Raw genomic sequence first — 18,566 nt, forward strand, 5'->3', positions numbered from 1 at the left:
CAAGTATAGCAGGGATTGTGGGGCTGGTGCGGGATCGGGCAGTGTTTCGTTCTGCTGTGCATGGGGTCGCTATGAGTTGGAAACAACTTGACGGCACTTAACAACAACAACAATAAGCAAGGGAAAGCCAAGGATTGGAAAGAATGCAAGGCAGTGACCAGACACTAGAAGAGAGGCCCATAGAAGAACTGGCACAGCTGTTTCTGTTCTCTGAAGCCACCCATTTCTGGTATTTTTGTTATAGCAACATTAGCAAACTAAGACAGCAAGTTAAAAGGCCTCATTCTTGGTTGTCTTTGTGAACAAAAGTGAGTGGTAAACTCCAAAAATATTTAGAGCCCACTTGCTGCCAGATAAATTTTCTCAAAAAAATGTAGGTGGAGTCACAACACTGAATGCCTCTGGCAGGCAAAGAAAAATTCTCATCTTTTGCAAACTAGGGAGCTCTGGTGGCATAGTACCTAAGGCATTTTGACTGCTAGCTAGAATGCTGGCAGTTCAAACCCACCAGCCACTCCTCCGAAGGAAGATTGGGCTATCTACTTTCCTAGTAATACTGCCTCAGAAACTCAAGCAGGGGTCGTTATGAGTCAGATCTGACTCTATGGCAGTGAATTTTTTTTTTTTTACTAAAAAGCAGGCTGTTCCTGTGTTATGGGTTGATTTGTGTCTCCCTAAAAGATATGGTTAAGTCTTAACCCTCTGGTATCCATGATCGGTAAATGTGACCTTATCTGGAAATAGCATAGTGTGAATGTTAAGCTAATGTGAGGTCATACTGGATCAAGGCAGGCCCTAATCCAGTATGACTGGTCTCCTCATAAAAAGAAGAGACATACAAACCCAGGAGGAGAACGCTAAGTAACAATATAGACTGAAGTGATGCAGCTTAAGGAATGCCAAGGACAGCTAGCCATCACTTAGGAGAGGGGCATGGAACAGATATACCTCAGAAGGACTCAATAATGCCAACACCCTGATTTCAGACTTCTAGCCTTCAGAACTGTGAGGGAATAAATTTCTGTTGTTTTAAGCCATCAAGTTTGTGGTACAGGCAGTCCCTGGGTTACCAAGATCAATTCCTAAGTATGTCTTTAAGTCTAATTTGTAGGTATGTTGGGACAGGTACATATGGTTCTTATTAGCCTTACTTTAGTGGAAGAAGGGAGTTCTGGTGGCATAGTGCCTAAGCCATTTGACTGCTAATCAGAAGGCTGGTGGTTCAAATCCACCAGCCACTCCTCGGAAGGAAGGCTGGGCAATCTACTCTGTAGTGATACTGCCTCAGAAACTCAAGGAGGGGTTGCTATGAGTTGGATCTGACTCCATGGCAGTGGGTTTGGTTTTGGTTAGTGGAAGAAAAGGAGCTCTGGTGGTATAGTGCCTAAGGCATTATTTGACTACTAACCAGAAGGTTGGCAGTTCAAACCCACCAGCCACTCCACAGAAGGAAGACTGAGCAATCTATTTCCATAAAGATTTATTGCCTTAGAAGCCCAAAGGGGGTTGCTATGAGTCAGAATTGACTCCACAGCTGTGAGTTTGGCTTTTCTTTCTTCTTTTTTTTTTTTTTTTTAGTGGAAGAAAAGGCTCAAAGAATTTTCAATTATTTAAAAGCTCTATGGGCAGCAAGTGGAAGTGATTGTGATGAAGAACTTGTTGTAAGTAGGGGTTAGTTCAATTATTTCAAAGTGAAGGCAAATTTATAAAACATTAAAGGGCAAGCACAAGTTGTCCGTAAATGGGATGTTTGTAACTCAGGGACTTACTCTACTTTGTTATAGCAGCCCTAGGAAACTATATATCCAGATATAAAAGCTGCACAGCAAAAGGGGTCACACACAAGGAGCTTTGCCCATCTACTCTTAGGTACACGAGATTTTTAACCCCCTCTTCCAGAAGCTGATGAGGTCACAATGCTAACCAGCCAACTATGGAAGAGGATCCTGGCAGGATCTGGTTGCTGATGTGTTTAGGGACAAGGAGAACAACTGGTGCTTGACTATGGTCCCTGAAACTCCTGATGAGTTGTGTTGGTGATCAGAGTTAGAGATAAGGGGAGGAAGTCCTATAAAGTTAGAAAAGCACCCACGGTTAATCTTTACTCATCTGTATCACCAAGAAAACAAAACAGCATTGCTAGGACCAGGAGCTGTGACCACAGATAAAATACTCCCTGGTAATCAAGGGCAGTCAGTTACTCAGAGGTATACTGAAGCTCACATTTACAAGGAGCAGGAAAGGAGGGGAATTAGAGATAGGTTTGGGCAAAAGCCTAACGAGACAACAGAAGCTTTGTTCCTTGGCTAGCAGATGTCAGTTTTGCTGGATGAGAAGAAAGAGATGTCACTCCATCACCTAATGACTAAGACCATGCTCCAAGTCATTTTGGCCATGAGCACCTTGGCTGATGATATGAGCAAGGAGCAAAGACATATAAACACTGATCAGGGCTATATTGCAATGGGAGATGACATAGGATAGTGCAAAATATAAGGAAGAAACAATTAAGCCACCTAGGGATAAGCCAGGGCACGTGTGTGGGTAACAAGTGGGGAGGATTGGAAAAAAGGGTGAAACAATTGTTGTAGGGACTTGTCTCAGTTATTGTATTAGTTATCTAGTGCTAGTATAATAGAAATATGACATGTGAGTGGCTTTACAAAACAGAAACTTATTTTCTCACAGTTCTGGAGGACAGAAATCTGAATTCAGGCACCAGCTCTAAGGGAAGACTCTTTCTGTCCACTCTGAGGAAAAATTTGATCTCCTTGGCTTTATCCTGTTATTATTATTGGCCACTTTATTTTTCACAGATTGTTCTAAACGCTTCAGCATAAGTGGTAATAGACAATCACGTTGTCCTGGACTTCCTGGGGGTCCATCAAGGCAAGGTAAGTGTGGTTGTCAACATTCCTTTTTGCACTTGGATAAAGACATCATTTCATTGGACTAGTTCCAGATAGGGAGCCTGGCTGCTGGCCATCCTCCAAGGAATGATTGGGAGTCATAGCTGTGGTCAGTGTCATACAATGTTGCCAAGACAAATGGATATGATACATCGCCAATCAGGACAATTAATTGGAGTATCTGACAGGGTAGTCTATGCTCCTGAGACTTTTTAGTTGGATGGGTGAAAGATCAGGAGGTGGGGTTGTAAAGGAATGACTAGGCTCTGGTGACTCAGTGACCGTCTATGAATCCACCCAAGCAAAAGCTTGAACTGCAGCTTATGAATCTTGGCAGAACATCTTGTAATCTTCCCCAAACACAAAAGAATGGGAGGTCTATAACAGGCTGCTGAGGCCACTTCCCACTCACTTTTCTAGTTCCCCTAGGAGGGTGTCATGAGACGGTTTCATTACCTCTTCGGTTCTGATAAGGCATGGGATTTCTGCCCACCATCTCAGAACAGAGCTACAGAAGATAAAACTGGCTGCAGGCAAGAAGTAGCTCCTTGGCCACTTGCATTGTACTGTTTTGAGTTTTGAGTTTTTAAGGCATACACAACTCAGAGCTGAGCTTCCTAATTTGTTTACATTCTAAGCACTATACCTATAATTTGAGTACCAGTCACGAGGGATTGCCTTTGGTTATCAATCCTTTGTTGTTGTTGTTATGTGCCCTCGAGTCAGACCTGACTCATAGCGACCCCTCCTTGGGTTGCCAAGGCAGTATCACTACGGAAGTAGATTGCCCCATCTTCCTTCCGAGGAGTTGCTGGTGGGTTTGAACCACCAGCCCTCTGGTTAGCAGTCCAGTGCCTTAGGCACTAGGTATAAACTATTCACAGTGCACCTTTGGGATTACACAGTAGTACAATCCCCTTGGCCAGCAGGCAAGAAATCAGATAACATATTGTATTGCACATATCTGCTGCAAAGGACCTCTTTAAAGTACTGAAGAACAAAGATGTCTCTTTGAAGACTAAGATGCAGCTAACCCAAGTCATAGGGGCTCTGGTAGCATAGTGCCTAAGGCACTTGACTGCTAACCAGAAGGCTGGAGGTTCAAACCCACCAGCCACTCCTGGGAAGGAAGGTTGGGCAGTCTACTTCTGTAGTGATACTGCCTTGGAAACCCAAGGGGGGGTTGCTATGAGTCAGGTCCAACTCTATGGCAAATAATGACAACAACAACCCAAGTCATGGTATTTTCCAATTGCCTCATATGCATGTGAAAGCTGGACAATGAATAAAGAAGACTGAAGAAAAGTTGATGCTTTTGAGTTGTGGTGTTGCCAAAGAATACTGAAAGTACCATGAATCACCAGAAAATAGAGCAAATCTGTCCTGGAAGAAGTATAACCAGAATGCTCCTGAGAGCCAGAATGGCCAGACTTCATCTCACCTACTTTGGTCATGTTGTCAGAAGGGACCATTCCCTGGGGAAGGATGTCATGATTGGTAAAGTTCAGGGCCAGGGAAAAAGGGGAAGGCCCTCAACAAGGTGGACTGACACAGTAGCTGCAACAGGGGGCTCAAGTACAGCAAACATTGTGAGGCTGGCACACACAGAATGTCACTCTGTTGTACATGGGGTCGCTGTGAGTCAGAGCCAACTGGACGGCACCTAACAAAAACAATAACATAATCCCCTTGTTTACCTGAGGAGGAAATATCAAGCTTCCATATACAAAATGAAGCACAACAAAAGAGCACTAAATCAAGCAAAATCAAATTCACAAACCCCAAGTACTATATTGCCAGGGTCAACAAACATGCACCTAAAGTTGGCAGCTACCACGTAGATAAACAGAAGAAATGTAACGTCAGGCACAGGGCACTCTGCTGACAGATGTCACAAAGAAACCTCGTTGAGGGTCAGAGGTAAAGAGGAGTCAAGCTGGGATGGCCAAGTCCCAGTGCTGACAAAATGTTGTAGGGAGTTTAGCCCCAACCTTCTCACACAAGTGGACTTCTAATCTCCAAGTGACAGGAGGTGCTAAATAATTAACAGCATTCCCAGATTCTCCTTGCTCCACACCATACCTTGAATGATGTCCTCCAAGATCAGAGCAAGCTGAATGGACTCTGATGAGTGGAACTACTTGTATTTTTCATTATGAAAAGTTCATATGGAAAATCACAGAAAATGCCATCACAAACGTCCACACACTCACCCTCCAGAATCAATAAATGTTAATATTTGTCATATTTGCTGCAAATCTTGCACTAACATTTCAGATACCAAGTTCTCTTCTTATCTTTTCCCAGTCCCTTTGCCCAGAGCAACCCCTATTCTGAATTTGAAGTACTTCCTGTGGAATTGATTCTGACTCATGGTGGCCTCATGTGTTTGAGAGGAGAACTATGTTTCACAAGGTTCAGTGGTTGTGACCATTCAGAAGTAGATAGCCAGGCCTTTCTTCTGAGTGGGTAGATTCGAACTGCCAATCTTTCAGTTAATAGTCAAGCACTTAACTGGTTATTTGCACCACCTAGGGACCCTACCACATGTATGTGTATCCATTTTTGTGTGCTTTTTAATTTACAGAATGTTATCTATAATTCTGTATTGCATGTTGATACATAAAAGTCTTATGTATTCATTATAAGGGTTGTACAGTGTTCCATTGTATGAATATATCTTGTTGGTGGACATTCAATATATCTCTGAATTTTTGCTTTTATAAGTAAAGCTGCAAAAAAATAGTCATTACTTTAATTAGAAAAAGATCTGATTTTAAGCAGGAAGGCAGAACTATTATAAATGACAAAGATATGTAGCAGACAGTTGAACAGTAAGAGAATTTCCCTGATTCTACGATTTAGAGAAGTGATGGAATAATTCAAAAGTGATCCAAGGAAAAGTATTATCTGGGACATCCTCAGAGAGGCCCTCAGGAAGCTAGGAGCACTATTCTCCCCCTTATCACCACCACTAACTACTACCACCACCCACCAGACACACACATCCAAAAGCAAATATGCCTATAAGCCAGCTAGGCTGGAGTAGAAAAATGAGAAGATTCCAAGAACAGGGAATGGATGGTCAGCAGTGGATGCCAAGCTGAAAAGAGTGTATAGATGCAGAGGCAGAGATCAAAAGTCAGGACACTGAGCCAACTAGGAATACAAGATAAGGAGGAGTGTCAAAATGCCCCCAAATGTTATGTTGGACAAGGAGGTATTTGGTCAGTCATCCTTTCATCTCCAGCTTTCGGTGCATTTGCTACTGTTGTCTGATAAAATTATAAAAGGTAGGAAATATATGCATAATCGTAAAACTCCAACAATCCAAAAGAATATGTAATGAAAAGTAAATCTTCCTTCTAATGCTCACCTCCAGACCCCAGACACAGAGGCACCATTGTTACCAGTTTCTTGGTGCCCTTCCAGATATTTTATGCATATGCAAGCACATATATGTACATACACCCCACAGTTTTCCTTTTCCTACCATGGTGGCCCATGGTATCATTATGCACCTTTCTTTGTTCCCATATCTTAGCCATCCATTCATATTAGTACATATAGATCTGTCTGTTAAGCACTGAACTGCCATTCAAACCCACCCACAGGGCCTCAGGAGTAAGCTCTGGGGATCTGCTTCCAAAAGGTCACAGCCTTGAAAACCTCTAGGGACTAGTTCTACTCTGCACACATGGAATTGTCATGATTTGGAATTGACTCCGTAGTAACTAATAACAAAAACAACATCAAATTCTATTGTATGAATGTACCAAATTTTATTCAACTAGTCCTTCTATGGGAGCTCAGGTAGAGTAGTGCCTAAGGCACTTGAAAGCTAACCAGAAGGCTGGTGGTTCAAACCCACCAGCCACTCCTCAGAAGGAAGGTTGGGCAATCTATTTCCATACTGATACTGTCTCAGAAACCCATGAAGAGGTTGCTATGAGTCTGATCTGACTCGACGGCAGTGAGTTTGGTTTGGTTACTTTGGAGTCCCTCTATATAAGGAAATCTGGTGGTGCAGTGCCTAAGGCATTTGGTTTAACTTACCAGTCACTCTTCAGAAGAAAGATGAGGCAATCTCCTTCTGTAAAGATTTACCATCTTGGAAACCCAGTGGGGGTTGCCATGAGTTGGAATCGACTGGATGGCAGTAGGTGATTTTTGTTTTTGTTGTTGTTTGTTTAGACTCCTTATGTAGGATATTTAAGTCACTCTAATCTTTCCTAAAAAAGCCCTCATAGCACAACAGTTAAGCACTCAGCTGTTAACCGAAAGGTTGGCAGTTCAAACTTACCCAGTGGCTCTGCAGGAGAAAGACTTAGTGACCTGTTTCTGTAAAGATTACAGCCCAGAAAACTCTATGGGGTAGTTCTACCCTGTCACATGGGCGGCTGTGAGTCAAAATTGACAGCACATAACAACAACAATCTTTTCCAACCATAAATAATGCAAACTTGAATATTTTTAGTACCTCTTTGACCACATTAGCTTATCCATAAGATAAATTCTGGCAGTGCAATTGCTGAATTAATATGATTCACACATTTTTTGGCCTTAATTAATATTTAGTTTCAAATTCCTCATTCCTGCAGATTAAAGTCAGAGCACCAAGTTCTGCCACAGATCTTTGTAACAAACACCATGTAAATGCCTGCCAAATGAGACTGAAAAACATTCAAGCCCAGTCAAGGTAACTGGAGGAATATCTCTGGAAGACTTGATGGTAATATGAGTGCTGGGGCAGAAATACCATCTAAGTCAACAGTATTAGCCGAACTGAGGAAAGAATGTGCTAACAGAATTAGCATGGTCTTTACAAAATTCAGAAGAGAGGAACCTAAAGCAAGAATCTGGCAGGATTTATCACTCACTACTCAAGAGAGCTCTGGTGGTGTAATGACTAAAGCATTTAACTTCTAACCAGAAGGTTAGCAGTTCCAACCCACTAGCCCCTCCACAGAAGGAAGACAGAGCAATCTACTTCCATAAAGGGGGTCAGTATGAGTCAGAATTGACCTGATGGTGATGAGTTCGGTTTTGGACTCAAGGGAGAGAGATACTTAATCTAATGGACAGGTGCCAGAGAAATGCATCCAGCCAGGTTTCTCTAAGACCTAGATACAATTTCCTTCCATACAATTCTATTCCTTTAGTTCTGGGTCCTTGCACACCAAGCAGTCCACTAACATAGTTACTAATTTTCTCCCAAGGTACCTATATTTTAGAAGAGGATGTGATAGATTACAGATGACCATAAATTCTTTAGCATTAAGAGGTGAGGGTCTGTGTCTTCTCCTCCAGAATGTGGGTGGGCTCTGTGCCTGTTTTGACCAAACTGTGCCAGTTTCCGGGTCTAGGCCTTAAGAAAGTGGCAACTTCTGCTTTCTGTCTCTTGGAATATTCACTCTGGGGGAAACCGGCCCAATGTAAGAAGTCTGTCTTGAGACCACCATGCTGTGAGGAAGCCCAAGCTAGCCACATGGAGAGAGAGGGAAATCCCCAGCTGTGTCATCTAGACTAGCCCAGGCACCAAACTTGCAATTGAAGAAGCCATCTTGGACATTTGAACTCTAGCAGGAGTGGCAACCAGGAAGCCAGACAGCTGGCACATGGCATTTATTCATTTATCAAACATTACTGAGAACCTCCCTTGTGCCCAGGACTGTGCCTGATGCTAGGAGGAACAGAGGTGGAAAGGACATTGGCTCAATCCTCAGGAGCTTCATAGCCCAGTATTAGGGAGGCACAGAAAGGGCCACCAATCCAGGTAATCCGCTATAAGAGCTATACAATGGATAACTATGTCATCATTCCCAGAGTTGACATCTTTGAAAGATGGAAATTTGCCATATGTTCATATTTCACTTTTCCAGCTCCTTGACATTATTTTACTTAGAAAAGAGAAATGAATTGGCATTTATGCAATAGTACAAATTTTACATATCTCAGTTCCCACTCTCTCTTCCCTCTTTAAGTACTACAGTCCTGTAAGTTGCCATTTTTGACAACTGTGGGTACAGAGGATATTGTGGTCAGCTTCCCTTACATCCATTCCACTCCTTTTCCTTGTGAGATGGTCACACGGTTTGAGTAGGAAGGACCCCAGCTCCAGCTTTAGGGGTGAATCTTCATGGGTCTAAGCTCATTAGGGTACACTTATCCTTCCTGGCCACACTACCTGGTTTGCTTTTGTTGCTGGTTGGCATCTAGTCAATTCTGACTGCTGGTGACGTCATATATTATAGAAAAGGGCCACTCCATAGGGTCTCCTTGGTGACAGAAGCACGCTGCCAGGCCTTTCCTCCAGGGCACCGCTGGGTAGGTTCCCACTGCCAACTTTTAGGTTAGCAGTTGTCAGTCATGGCAGTCCTCAGAGCACAACGAATGGTTGTGGAGAAGAAACACGACCCAAGCTGATTTAATCATAGGAAAGCCCAAGCCTTTTGCCCAGGCTTTGGAGAAAAGAGATGGAGAAGAGTGTGCTCTCAGAGTGAAGCTCCTGGCAACTATTTCAGTGCCACAAAGGACATCTGTAAGACAGCAGAGCCAAAAGAACTGCAGAAAAACAAAGCTATAATAAGGAGCCCTGCTGGTGTAGTGGTTAAACACTGTGCGGCTAACTGAAAAGTCAGCTGTTTAAACCACCAGCTGCTCTGAGGGAGAAAGATGTAGCAATCTGCTTCCAAATCCTATGGAGGAGTTCTACTCTTTCCTATTGGGTCATTACATGTTAGAATCAACTCAACAATAGATTTGGTTTTTTGGGTTAGCCCTGATGACATGACGACTCTCCAGAACGAACTATCTTGAGGGCACCTGTGGTGGTTAAGTTTGTGTGTCAACTTGGCTGGGCCTGGTTGAGTGGCTGGGCAGCTGGATGTAGTATTTTCCATGATGAGACTGGTAATCAGCTTCATGGTAAATCTACTGGGAGCAGCTGAGTAGCTGCCTTAAGGATGTGGTCTGCTTCTTGTTTATAAGGAGAAGCCTTGGGGATAGTCTCTAGCTTATGATACTCTTGAACCCTGCGTGTAGCTGTGTCCTTGTTTGCAGCCTGTCACGCTCTGCCGATCTTGGGATTTACAATGGACTTGAATTAATGGCGTGCTATGTGGTACACTGGGACTATGCCTTTTTACTTGTCAACCTTGGGCTTTTCAGCCTCAGCAGCCAGCAGCTGACTGAGGAAAAGCCTCCAGCTTCAGTGGGTCCGGAGCATGAGGCAGAGCTGAAGCCCAATGTTGAGGGGCTGTCACTCAGCCCCTAGAGCCTGGCACTTTGAATTCGGACTTAAAGCCTCCAAACTGTAAGAGAATAAACATGTTTGTTCAAGCATCTCATTTGTAGTATAGTCTTGTCAGAGTGGCACTAGGTAACCAGAACAGCACCCAACTACTGGACTTTTCAGTTATGTGAGCCAATACATCTGTTTTATATTTAAGTCAGTCTGAGTGGCAACCAGACAAATTCTAACTGATACAAGTGGATCACTGAGATGCAGTCCCTTGGGCTGTTGGTGGGTTTTATAGATGTACAAGAGAAGCCTGAGTGGTGTAAGTTTGCAACTAACCCAAAGGTGGGCAGTTCAAACCTACCCAGTGGCTCCTGCGAAGAAAGGACCAGTAACGGTTTCTATAAGCTTACAGCCAAGAAAACCCTATGGAGCAGTTCTACTCTATAACTCAGGGGGTTGCCATGAGTTGACAGGCGACTCAATGGCAACTAACAATAGCAACATAGATTGACAACACTCTGATCTTTGGTAACTCACACCAGCCACATGCTGTGGTAAAGACTGGGATATTTCCCATGGGTCACACGATTCGTGATCTTTGAGATACGAGGCTGGAGCGGGGGAGTCGTATACATAGTCTGTATGTATAATTAAATTCTGTCCTTTTTCGTTTTAAAAAAATATGTAAGTAACAGAACATTGGCCACGCCAACATTCTTTATATATAAAATTCAGTGACATTAACCGTTCATGACTGCATTATTTTCTATGTTGAATTTTTGTTGCTACAATGTATTTTCAATAATGGAAGACATGCTGGAGTCAAGCAGAGAAAAAATTTTTTTAAGCTAATATGGATTTTGATACAATTATGTGAGGCACACATGTCCCAAGTGACTCTGATGGTAGGACTGGTGGAGTGACAGGCCATTTCTTCAGATCCACGAAGTTACACAGATCCCCACCAGGCCGTAGCATGTACTACAACTGGGATAGCAGCTTCTCAGGAAATCTGAGAGGCTGCAAATGTTGGCAGACGATGTATGTTCCACATGTCATGGAAGGGTTAACTTAATGTTCATCCCCTAGTTCGGACTGCCCCTGTAAAAGGCCTTACATTCCTGGCTTTCTTCTGTTCCTGACTCCTCCTCCTCCTAGTTCCCTCTCGAATTTCTTTGGTAGCTGCTGCTCTGGAGATAATCCTGAGCAAAAACTCCCAGAAAATCTTCCCTGAGAAATCCTTCAGCCCTATTCTTGGCCAATTCACTGAGCCTCTCACACTTCTGGAGGTTAAATCAAGCCTTAAATCTTAAAATCCTTAAATCTTGCCTGAGAGGAGCTAGATCTCCAGGCCAGTGATTTTATTTTTAACCACACCTGAGTACCTTGTGACCTGCCCTCCAAACCTGGAACACCTAAGCTCACAGGGACACTCTCAAGGGGGAGGACACAAACCCTGGCAGAGGCAGCAGCCCTGGCTTCAGTCAGTTTCAACTTCTGACCCTCAGAGTTGTTTTCTTCTTTGTCTGCAACGTCCAGCTGCACTTTCTCTGGCATGTGGCTGAGACTGTTTGCCATCCCTGAGGCTGCCAAACCTGAACCCTCAACTCCTCAGACTTCTCCACCCCAGACCCTTTCCAGTCCAAGCTATCCTACTTCACACACCACAATCTGAAAGGTGCTTCCCGGAGGCCATCTTCACCCTATTCCTGCTCAAGGGCCCCACACCCCCTCAGCATCTGGCAAAGTGGAGCTGGGTCCTTAGCCTGGACTTCAAGGCCCTCACAAAGGCCTGTCCACACCCCAGTCCACTCTGCTCCTTCTCATTTTTGACTACTCCCCAGCACAGACCCATGGTAGGCCTACGGTTCACCAGCCCAGAGCAAGGCCTGTCTCCTCCTATACATCACTGACAGCTGAATGTCCCTGTGGGGGCCGGCTGCCTGGCCAACTGACCTAAAAGCTCCCCATCTCCAACCTTGGACTGGCTTCACCCCTCAGGGCAGTCTGGACCTCCTCCTAAAATGAGCTGTTTATTGATTTATTTACTCCTTTGCTTTCCATTTTCCTCAGGAGTGCGTAAGCCCCATGAGGGCAGGGACCTCATCTCACTGAATCCCAGCTCTTGCAAAAATCCTTAATGCATAAAAAAAGAACAAAACAACCAAACCCACTGCCATGGAGTTGATTCTGACTCGTGAGGACCCGTGTGTTACAGAGCGGAGCCCACAGAGTTGTCTCGGCTGTGGTCTTCACGGAAGCACGTGGGCAGGCCACTCTTCCCAGCACTGCTGCTCCTGCTGGCAGGTGCCACCGAGTCAGCTCTGACTCAGCAACCCTGTGTATAAGAGAACGACACACCGTCTGGTCCTTCGCCAACCTCACAATATTACCACACCTGAGCCCATCGTTGCAGCCACTGTGTCAATTCATCTCATTGAGGGCCTTCCCCTTTTTCGTTGACTCTCCACTTTACCAAGCATGATATCCTTCTCCAGGGACTGGGTCCTTCTGACAACCTGACCAAAGCAGGCAAGACGAAGTTTGGCCATGCTGGGTGGCTTCAAATGCCACCTTTTGGTTAGTAGCTAGGAGCAAGCCACTTGCACTACCCAGGGACCTTGCTTGGGGCAGAGACACCTTAATATTTATTAATTAGGAAGACAGATCCCTCAAACCCCTTTGGTCTCTTTCCTAAAACTTCTCTAGTTTACCTACTCTTTGGTCCATGTTGGGTTTTCCACTCTCTGTCCCTTGATAGTGGGCTATCCACTCATACCTGTTCCATTTCAGGGTTCCACTGAATAAAAACCTTTCTTGCTGGAAATATATATATAAACACACACACACACACACACACACATATGTATGTATATAGGAGCTCTGGTAGCATAGTGCCTAAGACACTTGACTGCTCACCAGAAGGCTGGCAGTTCAAACCCACCAGCCACTCCTCAGAAGGAAGGTTGGGCAATCTACTTCCATAGCGATACCACCTCAGAAACCCAAGGAGGGGTTGCTATGAGTCGGGTCAGACTCGACAGCCATAACAACAACAATATATGTATATACATATATATATGTATGTGTGTGTCTATATGTATGTATATATATGTATCACAAATGTCTTTTTTAATGTGTGTATGATTTAAGCTTTCACTTCTTGAAAAGTGGTATCTTTTTCCCCTTAAGGAGAAATTTACCTGGCAAATTGTTAAGAAGCCTCCATAATCCTCCTGTTCTGATTACCTAGAGCCTCTCTGACAAGAATATACCACAAATGGGATGGCCTTAACAAATGTGAGTTTATTCTCTTACAGTTTGGAGGCTTTAAGTCCAAGTTCAAAGTGCCAGGTTCTAGGGGCTGGGTGAAAGCCCCTCAGCCTTGGGCTTCAGCTCTGCCTCCTGCTCCCGGCCCACTGAAGCTAGAGGCTTTTCTTCACTTGGACAGCTGCTGGCTGCTAAGGCTGCTAAGCCCAAGGTTGACAAGTAAAAAGGCACAGACCTGATGTTACCAAACCACACGGCAGCCATTAATTCAAGTCCATTGTAAGTCCCCAGGTCGGCAGAGCATGACAGGCTGCTGAACAATGACATGGCTACGTGCTGAGCCCAAACGTGCCATAAGCTAGAGACCATTCCCAAGGCTTCTCCTTATATACAGGAAGCAGACCACATCCCAAAGGCAGCAACTCAGCTGCTTGTGGTAGATCCCACCATGGAGCTGATTGCCAGTCTCATCATGGGGAATAACTACCACCAGCTTCCCAGCCACCACTCAACCAGGCCCAGCCAAGTTGACATACAATTAACTACCACACCTCCTTAAATTTCCTTTGGGAGAAGTCTGTGGTTGCCAGTATCATCACAGAACTAAACAGGGATTACATAATATTTAAGGAGCTCTGGTGGCATAGTGCCTAAGGCATGTGACTGCTAACTGGAACGCTGGAGGTTCAAACCTACCAGCCACACCTAACAAGGAAGGTTGAACGATCTACTTCTGTAATGATACCACCTTGGAAACCCAAGGAGGGGTTGCTATGAGATCCGACTCAAGAACAGTGGGTTTGGTTTTGGTTTGGTTATATAACATCTAAGGAGCTCTGGTGGTGCAGTGGTTAAGGCATTCAGCTGCTAACCCATAGGTCAGAAGTTCCAATCCACCAGATGCTCTTCAGGAGAAAGATGAGACAATCTGCTTCTGTTAAGATTGACAGCCTTGGAAACCCTAAGGGACAGTTACACTGTGTCGCACAAGGTCACTTCCAGTCAGAAGCAACTCAGTGGCTTGGGTTTGCTTTCTGTAACATCTGGAAGCTCTTACTAAGACAGATCCCTCCTCTTTCAACCTTTGTCTCTAGGTCGAGTTTCCCGTCGCACTTCGCACGAGGGCGAAAAACCGAGCTAGGTTCCCCTCTCTTTCACTTTTTGTCCAAAGTCTTCCCCGTGCCCAGCTTCTCTTCCCTGGGCTCGCCTCCATCCCGGGTCGCGATGCTCCCGCCCGGGTACCTGGAGCTGGTGCAAATGCAGCACGTAGCCTCGCATCAACAGCTGGAACAAGTAGCGCAGCTGCCCGGGCCCTGGAAGCTTCTCGGGGCTCCGCAGCTGCCGGTCGCTAGGCCCGGTTCCGGGAGCGGCAGCTGTCTCAGCCTCGGGGAGAGAGGCGGGGAGCGTGGCTTTGGCCCTGGCCCCCACTGCGCGGAGGCCGAGGCCCAGCACCCGCGTCCCCAGCATAGCCGAGCGCAGCCTGGTGCAGCCGAGCGCAGCCATGGACCTTGCTCGCTCCGCAGCGCCTGTAGATTCAGAGTGGGACACGCCTGGACCAGCCCCGGAAACAAAGCAGGCGGGGCGGGGTCAAGGGCAGTTTGGCCTGGGGTGCAGGCATGGGGCGGCCGCGCGCAGTCCGAGTGGACCCTTCCCGCTCACTTTTCCTCGAGGTCTTCCCTCCTTCCATAGCAGGACCCCTTCTCCAGAGGTCAATCGCCGGCCCGGGAAAGGAGCCAGGCTACTCAAAGGTGGACGACGGACAGGGTGACTAAGGAGACCCATAGCACTCTGACGAGGTCAACCTTGCCGCCGCCTCCCCATCTGGCGCTCCTGCTAACTCCCAAAGAACTCTGCTTAGTCCAGGCAGGGAGTGCAGTGATGTCCTGGGAAGCAGGGGCGGCTTCCAGGGCCGGGAAAGCTCACTCAGAGACAAACGCCCGCCCGCCTAGCCATTTGCCAACCCAAAGCGCCATCGCCCCAGTGGCCCTCACTTCCTCGGAAGGACTGGGAAGGGCTGAGGCTAAGCTGACCTCAGACTTTTCTTAAGGGCTTTTCAGATTGATCCTGGAGGGCTGAGCTAGGAAAGAACAAAGAGTGCATAGTGGCCAAAGTCATCTGATCCCTGGAGTGTGGAATCCATCCAAGTAACCAAGCAAACAACTTAAAGATGAGAGTTTAAAAAAAAAAAAAAAATTCTTCCCACCCTCCCCAAGACCACTAAACCAAACTCACTGCTATGAGTCCATTCTGACTCATGTTGTTGTTGTTATGTGCCATTGAGTTGGGCCAACTCATAGCAACCCCTCCTTGGGTTTCCCAGGCAGTTATCACTACGGAAGTAGATTGCCCAACCTTCCTTCTGAGGAGTGGCTGAACCGCCAGCCTTCTGGTTAGCAGTCAAGTGTCTTAGGCACTACACTACCAGAGCTCCTTTCTGACTCATAGTGACCCCTTTTAGGCTGTAATCTTTATTTGCCTTTCTCCTCAGAGCGGCTGGTAGGTTCAAGCCATTGACTTTTTGGTTAGCAGCCAAATGCTTTCACCACTGCACCAGCAGAGCTCCTTCTTGTCTTGAGGCAAGATTTAGTGAGTTGTAAGAAAAAGATCTACTTTAAAATGGGAGAGAATAAAATAGTACAGAAAACATTGCAAGAAGACTAAGTATTGTCTGATAAAATCTTTTATCTATATGTATGTATTCAAAGTGAATTTTCGAAGAATAAAAACATGGCTCATACAACTATAAAATAAGCACGTTGTTGTTAGTTGCCATCAAGTCAGCCCTCTTAGAGACCCTATGTGCAACAGAACAAAACATTTCTCCGTCCTATGCCAGCCCCACAATCCTTGCTATACCTGAGTGCATCATTGCAGCCACTTTGTCAATCCATCTCATTGAGGGCCTTCCACTTTTTCGCTGACCGTCCACTTTACCAAGCATGATATCCTTCTCCAGGGAATGGTCCCTTCTGACAATACGACCAAAGTAAATGAGGCGAAGTCTGGCCATTCTTTCTGGTTTCCAAGGAGCATTCTGGCTACACTTCTTCCAGGACAGATTTGTTAGTTTTTTTGGCAGTCCATGGTATTTTCAGTCTTTGCCAACACCACAAATCAAAAGCATCAACTCTTCTTCGGTCTTTCTTATTCATTGTCCAGCTCTCACAGCATATGAGGTGATTGAAAATACTATGGCTTGGATTAGGTGCACCTTAATCTTCAAAGAAACATCTCTGCTTTTCAGCACTTTAAAAAGGCCTTTTGTAGCACATTTGTCCAGTGCAATATGTAATCTGATTTCTTGATTGCTGCTTCCATTGCTGTTGATTGTGGAAACAAGTAATATGAAATCTTTGACAACTTCAATCTTCTCTCCATTTATTGTGATGTTTCTTATTGGTCCAGTTGTGAATATTTTCATTTTCTCTATGGTGAGATGTAATCCATACTGCAGACTATAATCTTTAATCTTCATCAGTGCTTCAAGTCATCTTCACTTTCAGCAAGCAAAGTTGTGTTGTCTGCATATTGTAGATTGTTCATGAGCCTTCCTCCAATCCTGATGCCATGCTCTTCTTCATATAGTCCAGCTTCTTGGATTATTTGATCAGCATACAGATTGAATAAGTATGGTGAAAGAATACAATCCTAACTCACTCCCGTCCTGATTTGAAACCATACAGTATCCCTTTGTTCTGTTCAAACAGCCTCTTGGTCTACATACAGGTTCCTGATGAGCACAATCAAGTGTTCTGGAACTCCCATTCTTCTCGATGTTATCCATAATTTGTTACTATCCACACTGTTGAATGCTTTTGCATAGTCAATAAAACACAAGTAAATATCTTTCTGATATTCTTTGCTTTCAGCCAAGATCCATCTGATATCAGCAATGATATCCTTCATTCCACTTCCTCTTCTGAATCCAGCTTGCATATCTGAAAGTTCCCTGTCAAAATACTGCTGCAATCGTTTTTGAATTATCTTCAGCAAAATTTTACTTGCATGTGATATTAATGATATTGTTGGATAATTTCCACATTCTGTTGGATCACCCTTCTTTGAAATGGGTACAAATATGGATCTCTTATACTCTGTACACCAGGTAGCTGTCTTCTAAATTTCTTGGCATAGATGAGTAACTGCCTCCAGCATAACATTCATTTGTTGAAACATCTCAGTGGATATTCTGTCAATTCCTGGAGCCTTGTTTTTTTGCCAATTCCTTCAGTGCAGCTTCAACTTCTTCCTTCAATACAATTGGTTCTTGATCATATGTCACCTCCTGAAATAGATGAACATCAACCAATTCTTTCTGGTACCATTACTACGTGTGTTCCTTGCATGCTCTTTTGATGTTTTCTGCATCATTCAATATTTTGCCTATGGAATCTTTCAGTGTTGCAACTCAAAGCTTGAATTTTTTCTTTTGTTCTTTCAGCTTGAGTAATGCTTAGAGTGCTTTTCCCTTTTGGTTTTCTAACTCCAGGTCATTGCATATTTCATTGTAATAATTGACTTTGTCTTCTCAAGCTGCTCTTGGAAATCTTCTGTTCAGCTCTTTCATCTTGTCATTTCTTCCACTTGCTTTAGCTACTCTCCATTCAAGAGCAAGTTTCATGCATTGTCAGTGAAGGCAAACATTAATATATGGGTGGATAGAACTGAACTATTAGGTATGTCTATGCAGGGGGCAGTATGCCCAAAACCATGTGTAGGGTTGACAGACAATGTTTCTACAAGTGTATTTGTATGTTCTATAAGAATTCCCAGGTATATAGTAAGTTGACAAGGGACAAAGTTGTAGTCACTTCTTGGCCACAGCCAGCTACCCAGAGAGAGCAAGTAGTTGGACCTGTGGGCTCAGGACAACGGTCCCAGGGGACATCAAGCTCAACTGGAATAACATAGTACATAAAAACATTGTTCCACATCCTACTTTGGCGAGTAGTGACTGGGATCTTAAAAGGTTGCAAGCAGCCATCTAGGTGCAATGATGGGTCTCTCCTCATCCAGAGCAAAGAAGAATGAAGAAAACCAAAGATGCATAGAGAGAGGCGGGGCAAGATGGCGGACTAGGCAGAAGGATTGCACAGACCCTCTTCAACAAAGAAAAGGGAAACCAATTAACACAGACACAGAAG

At 44.7% G+C, this 18,566-nt stretch overlaps 1 protein-coding gene across 1 annotated transcript in view; it reads right to left on the bottom strand.

Annotated features, from left to right (window-relative positions):
* The window catches only part of LOC103213716 (sterol 26-hydroxylase, mitochondrial), a 30,994-nt gene extending 16,069 nt beyond the window's left edge, over positions 1-14,925 (bottom strand). Inside the window, exon 1 of the mRNA XM_007959461.1 lies at positions 14,665-14,925. Coding sequence (XP_007957652.1) covers positions 14,665-14,925 — 261 coding nt within the window. The remainder of the gene's footprint in view (positions 1-14,664) is intronic.
* Between the last annotated feature and the right edge of the window lie 3,641 nt (positions 14,926-18,566).

The sequence above is a fragment of the Orycteropus afer genome, unplaced genomic scaffold (genome assembly GCF_000298275.1).
Source record: "Orycteropus afer afer isolate SDZICR_OR568_19922 unplaced genomic scaffold, OryAfe1.0 scaffold00002, whole genome shotgun sequence".
Taxonomy (NCBI): Eukaryota; Metazoa; Chordata; class Mammalia; order Tubulidentata; family Orycteropodidae; genus Orycteropus; species Orycteropus afer.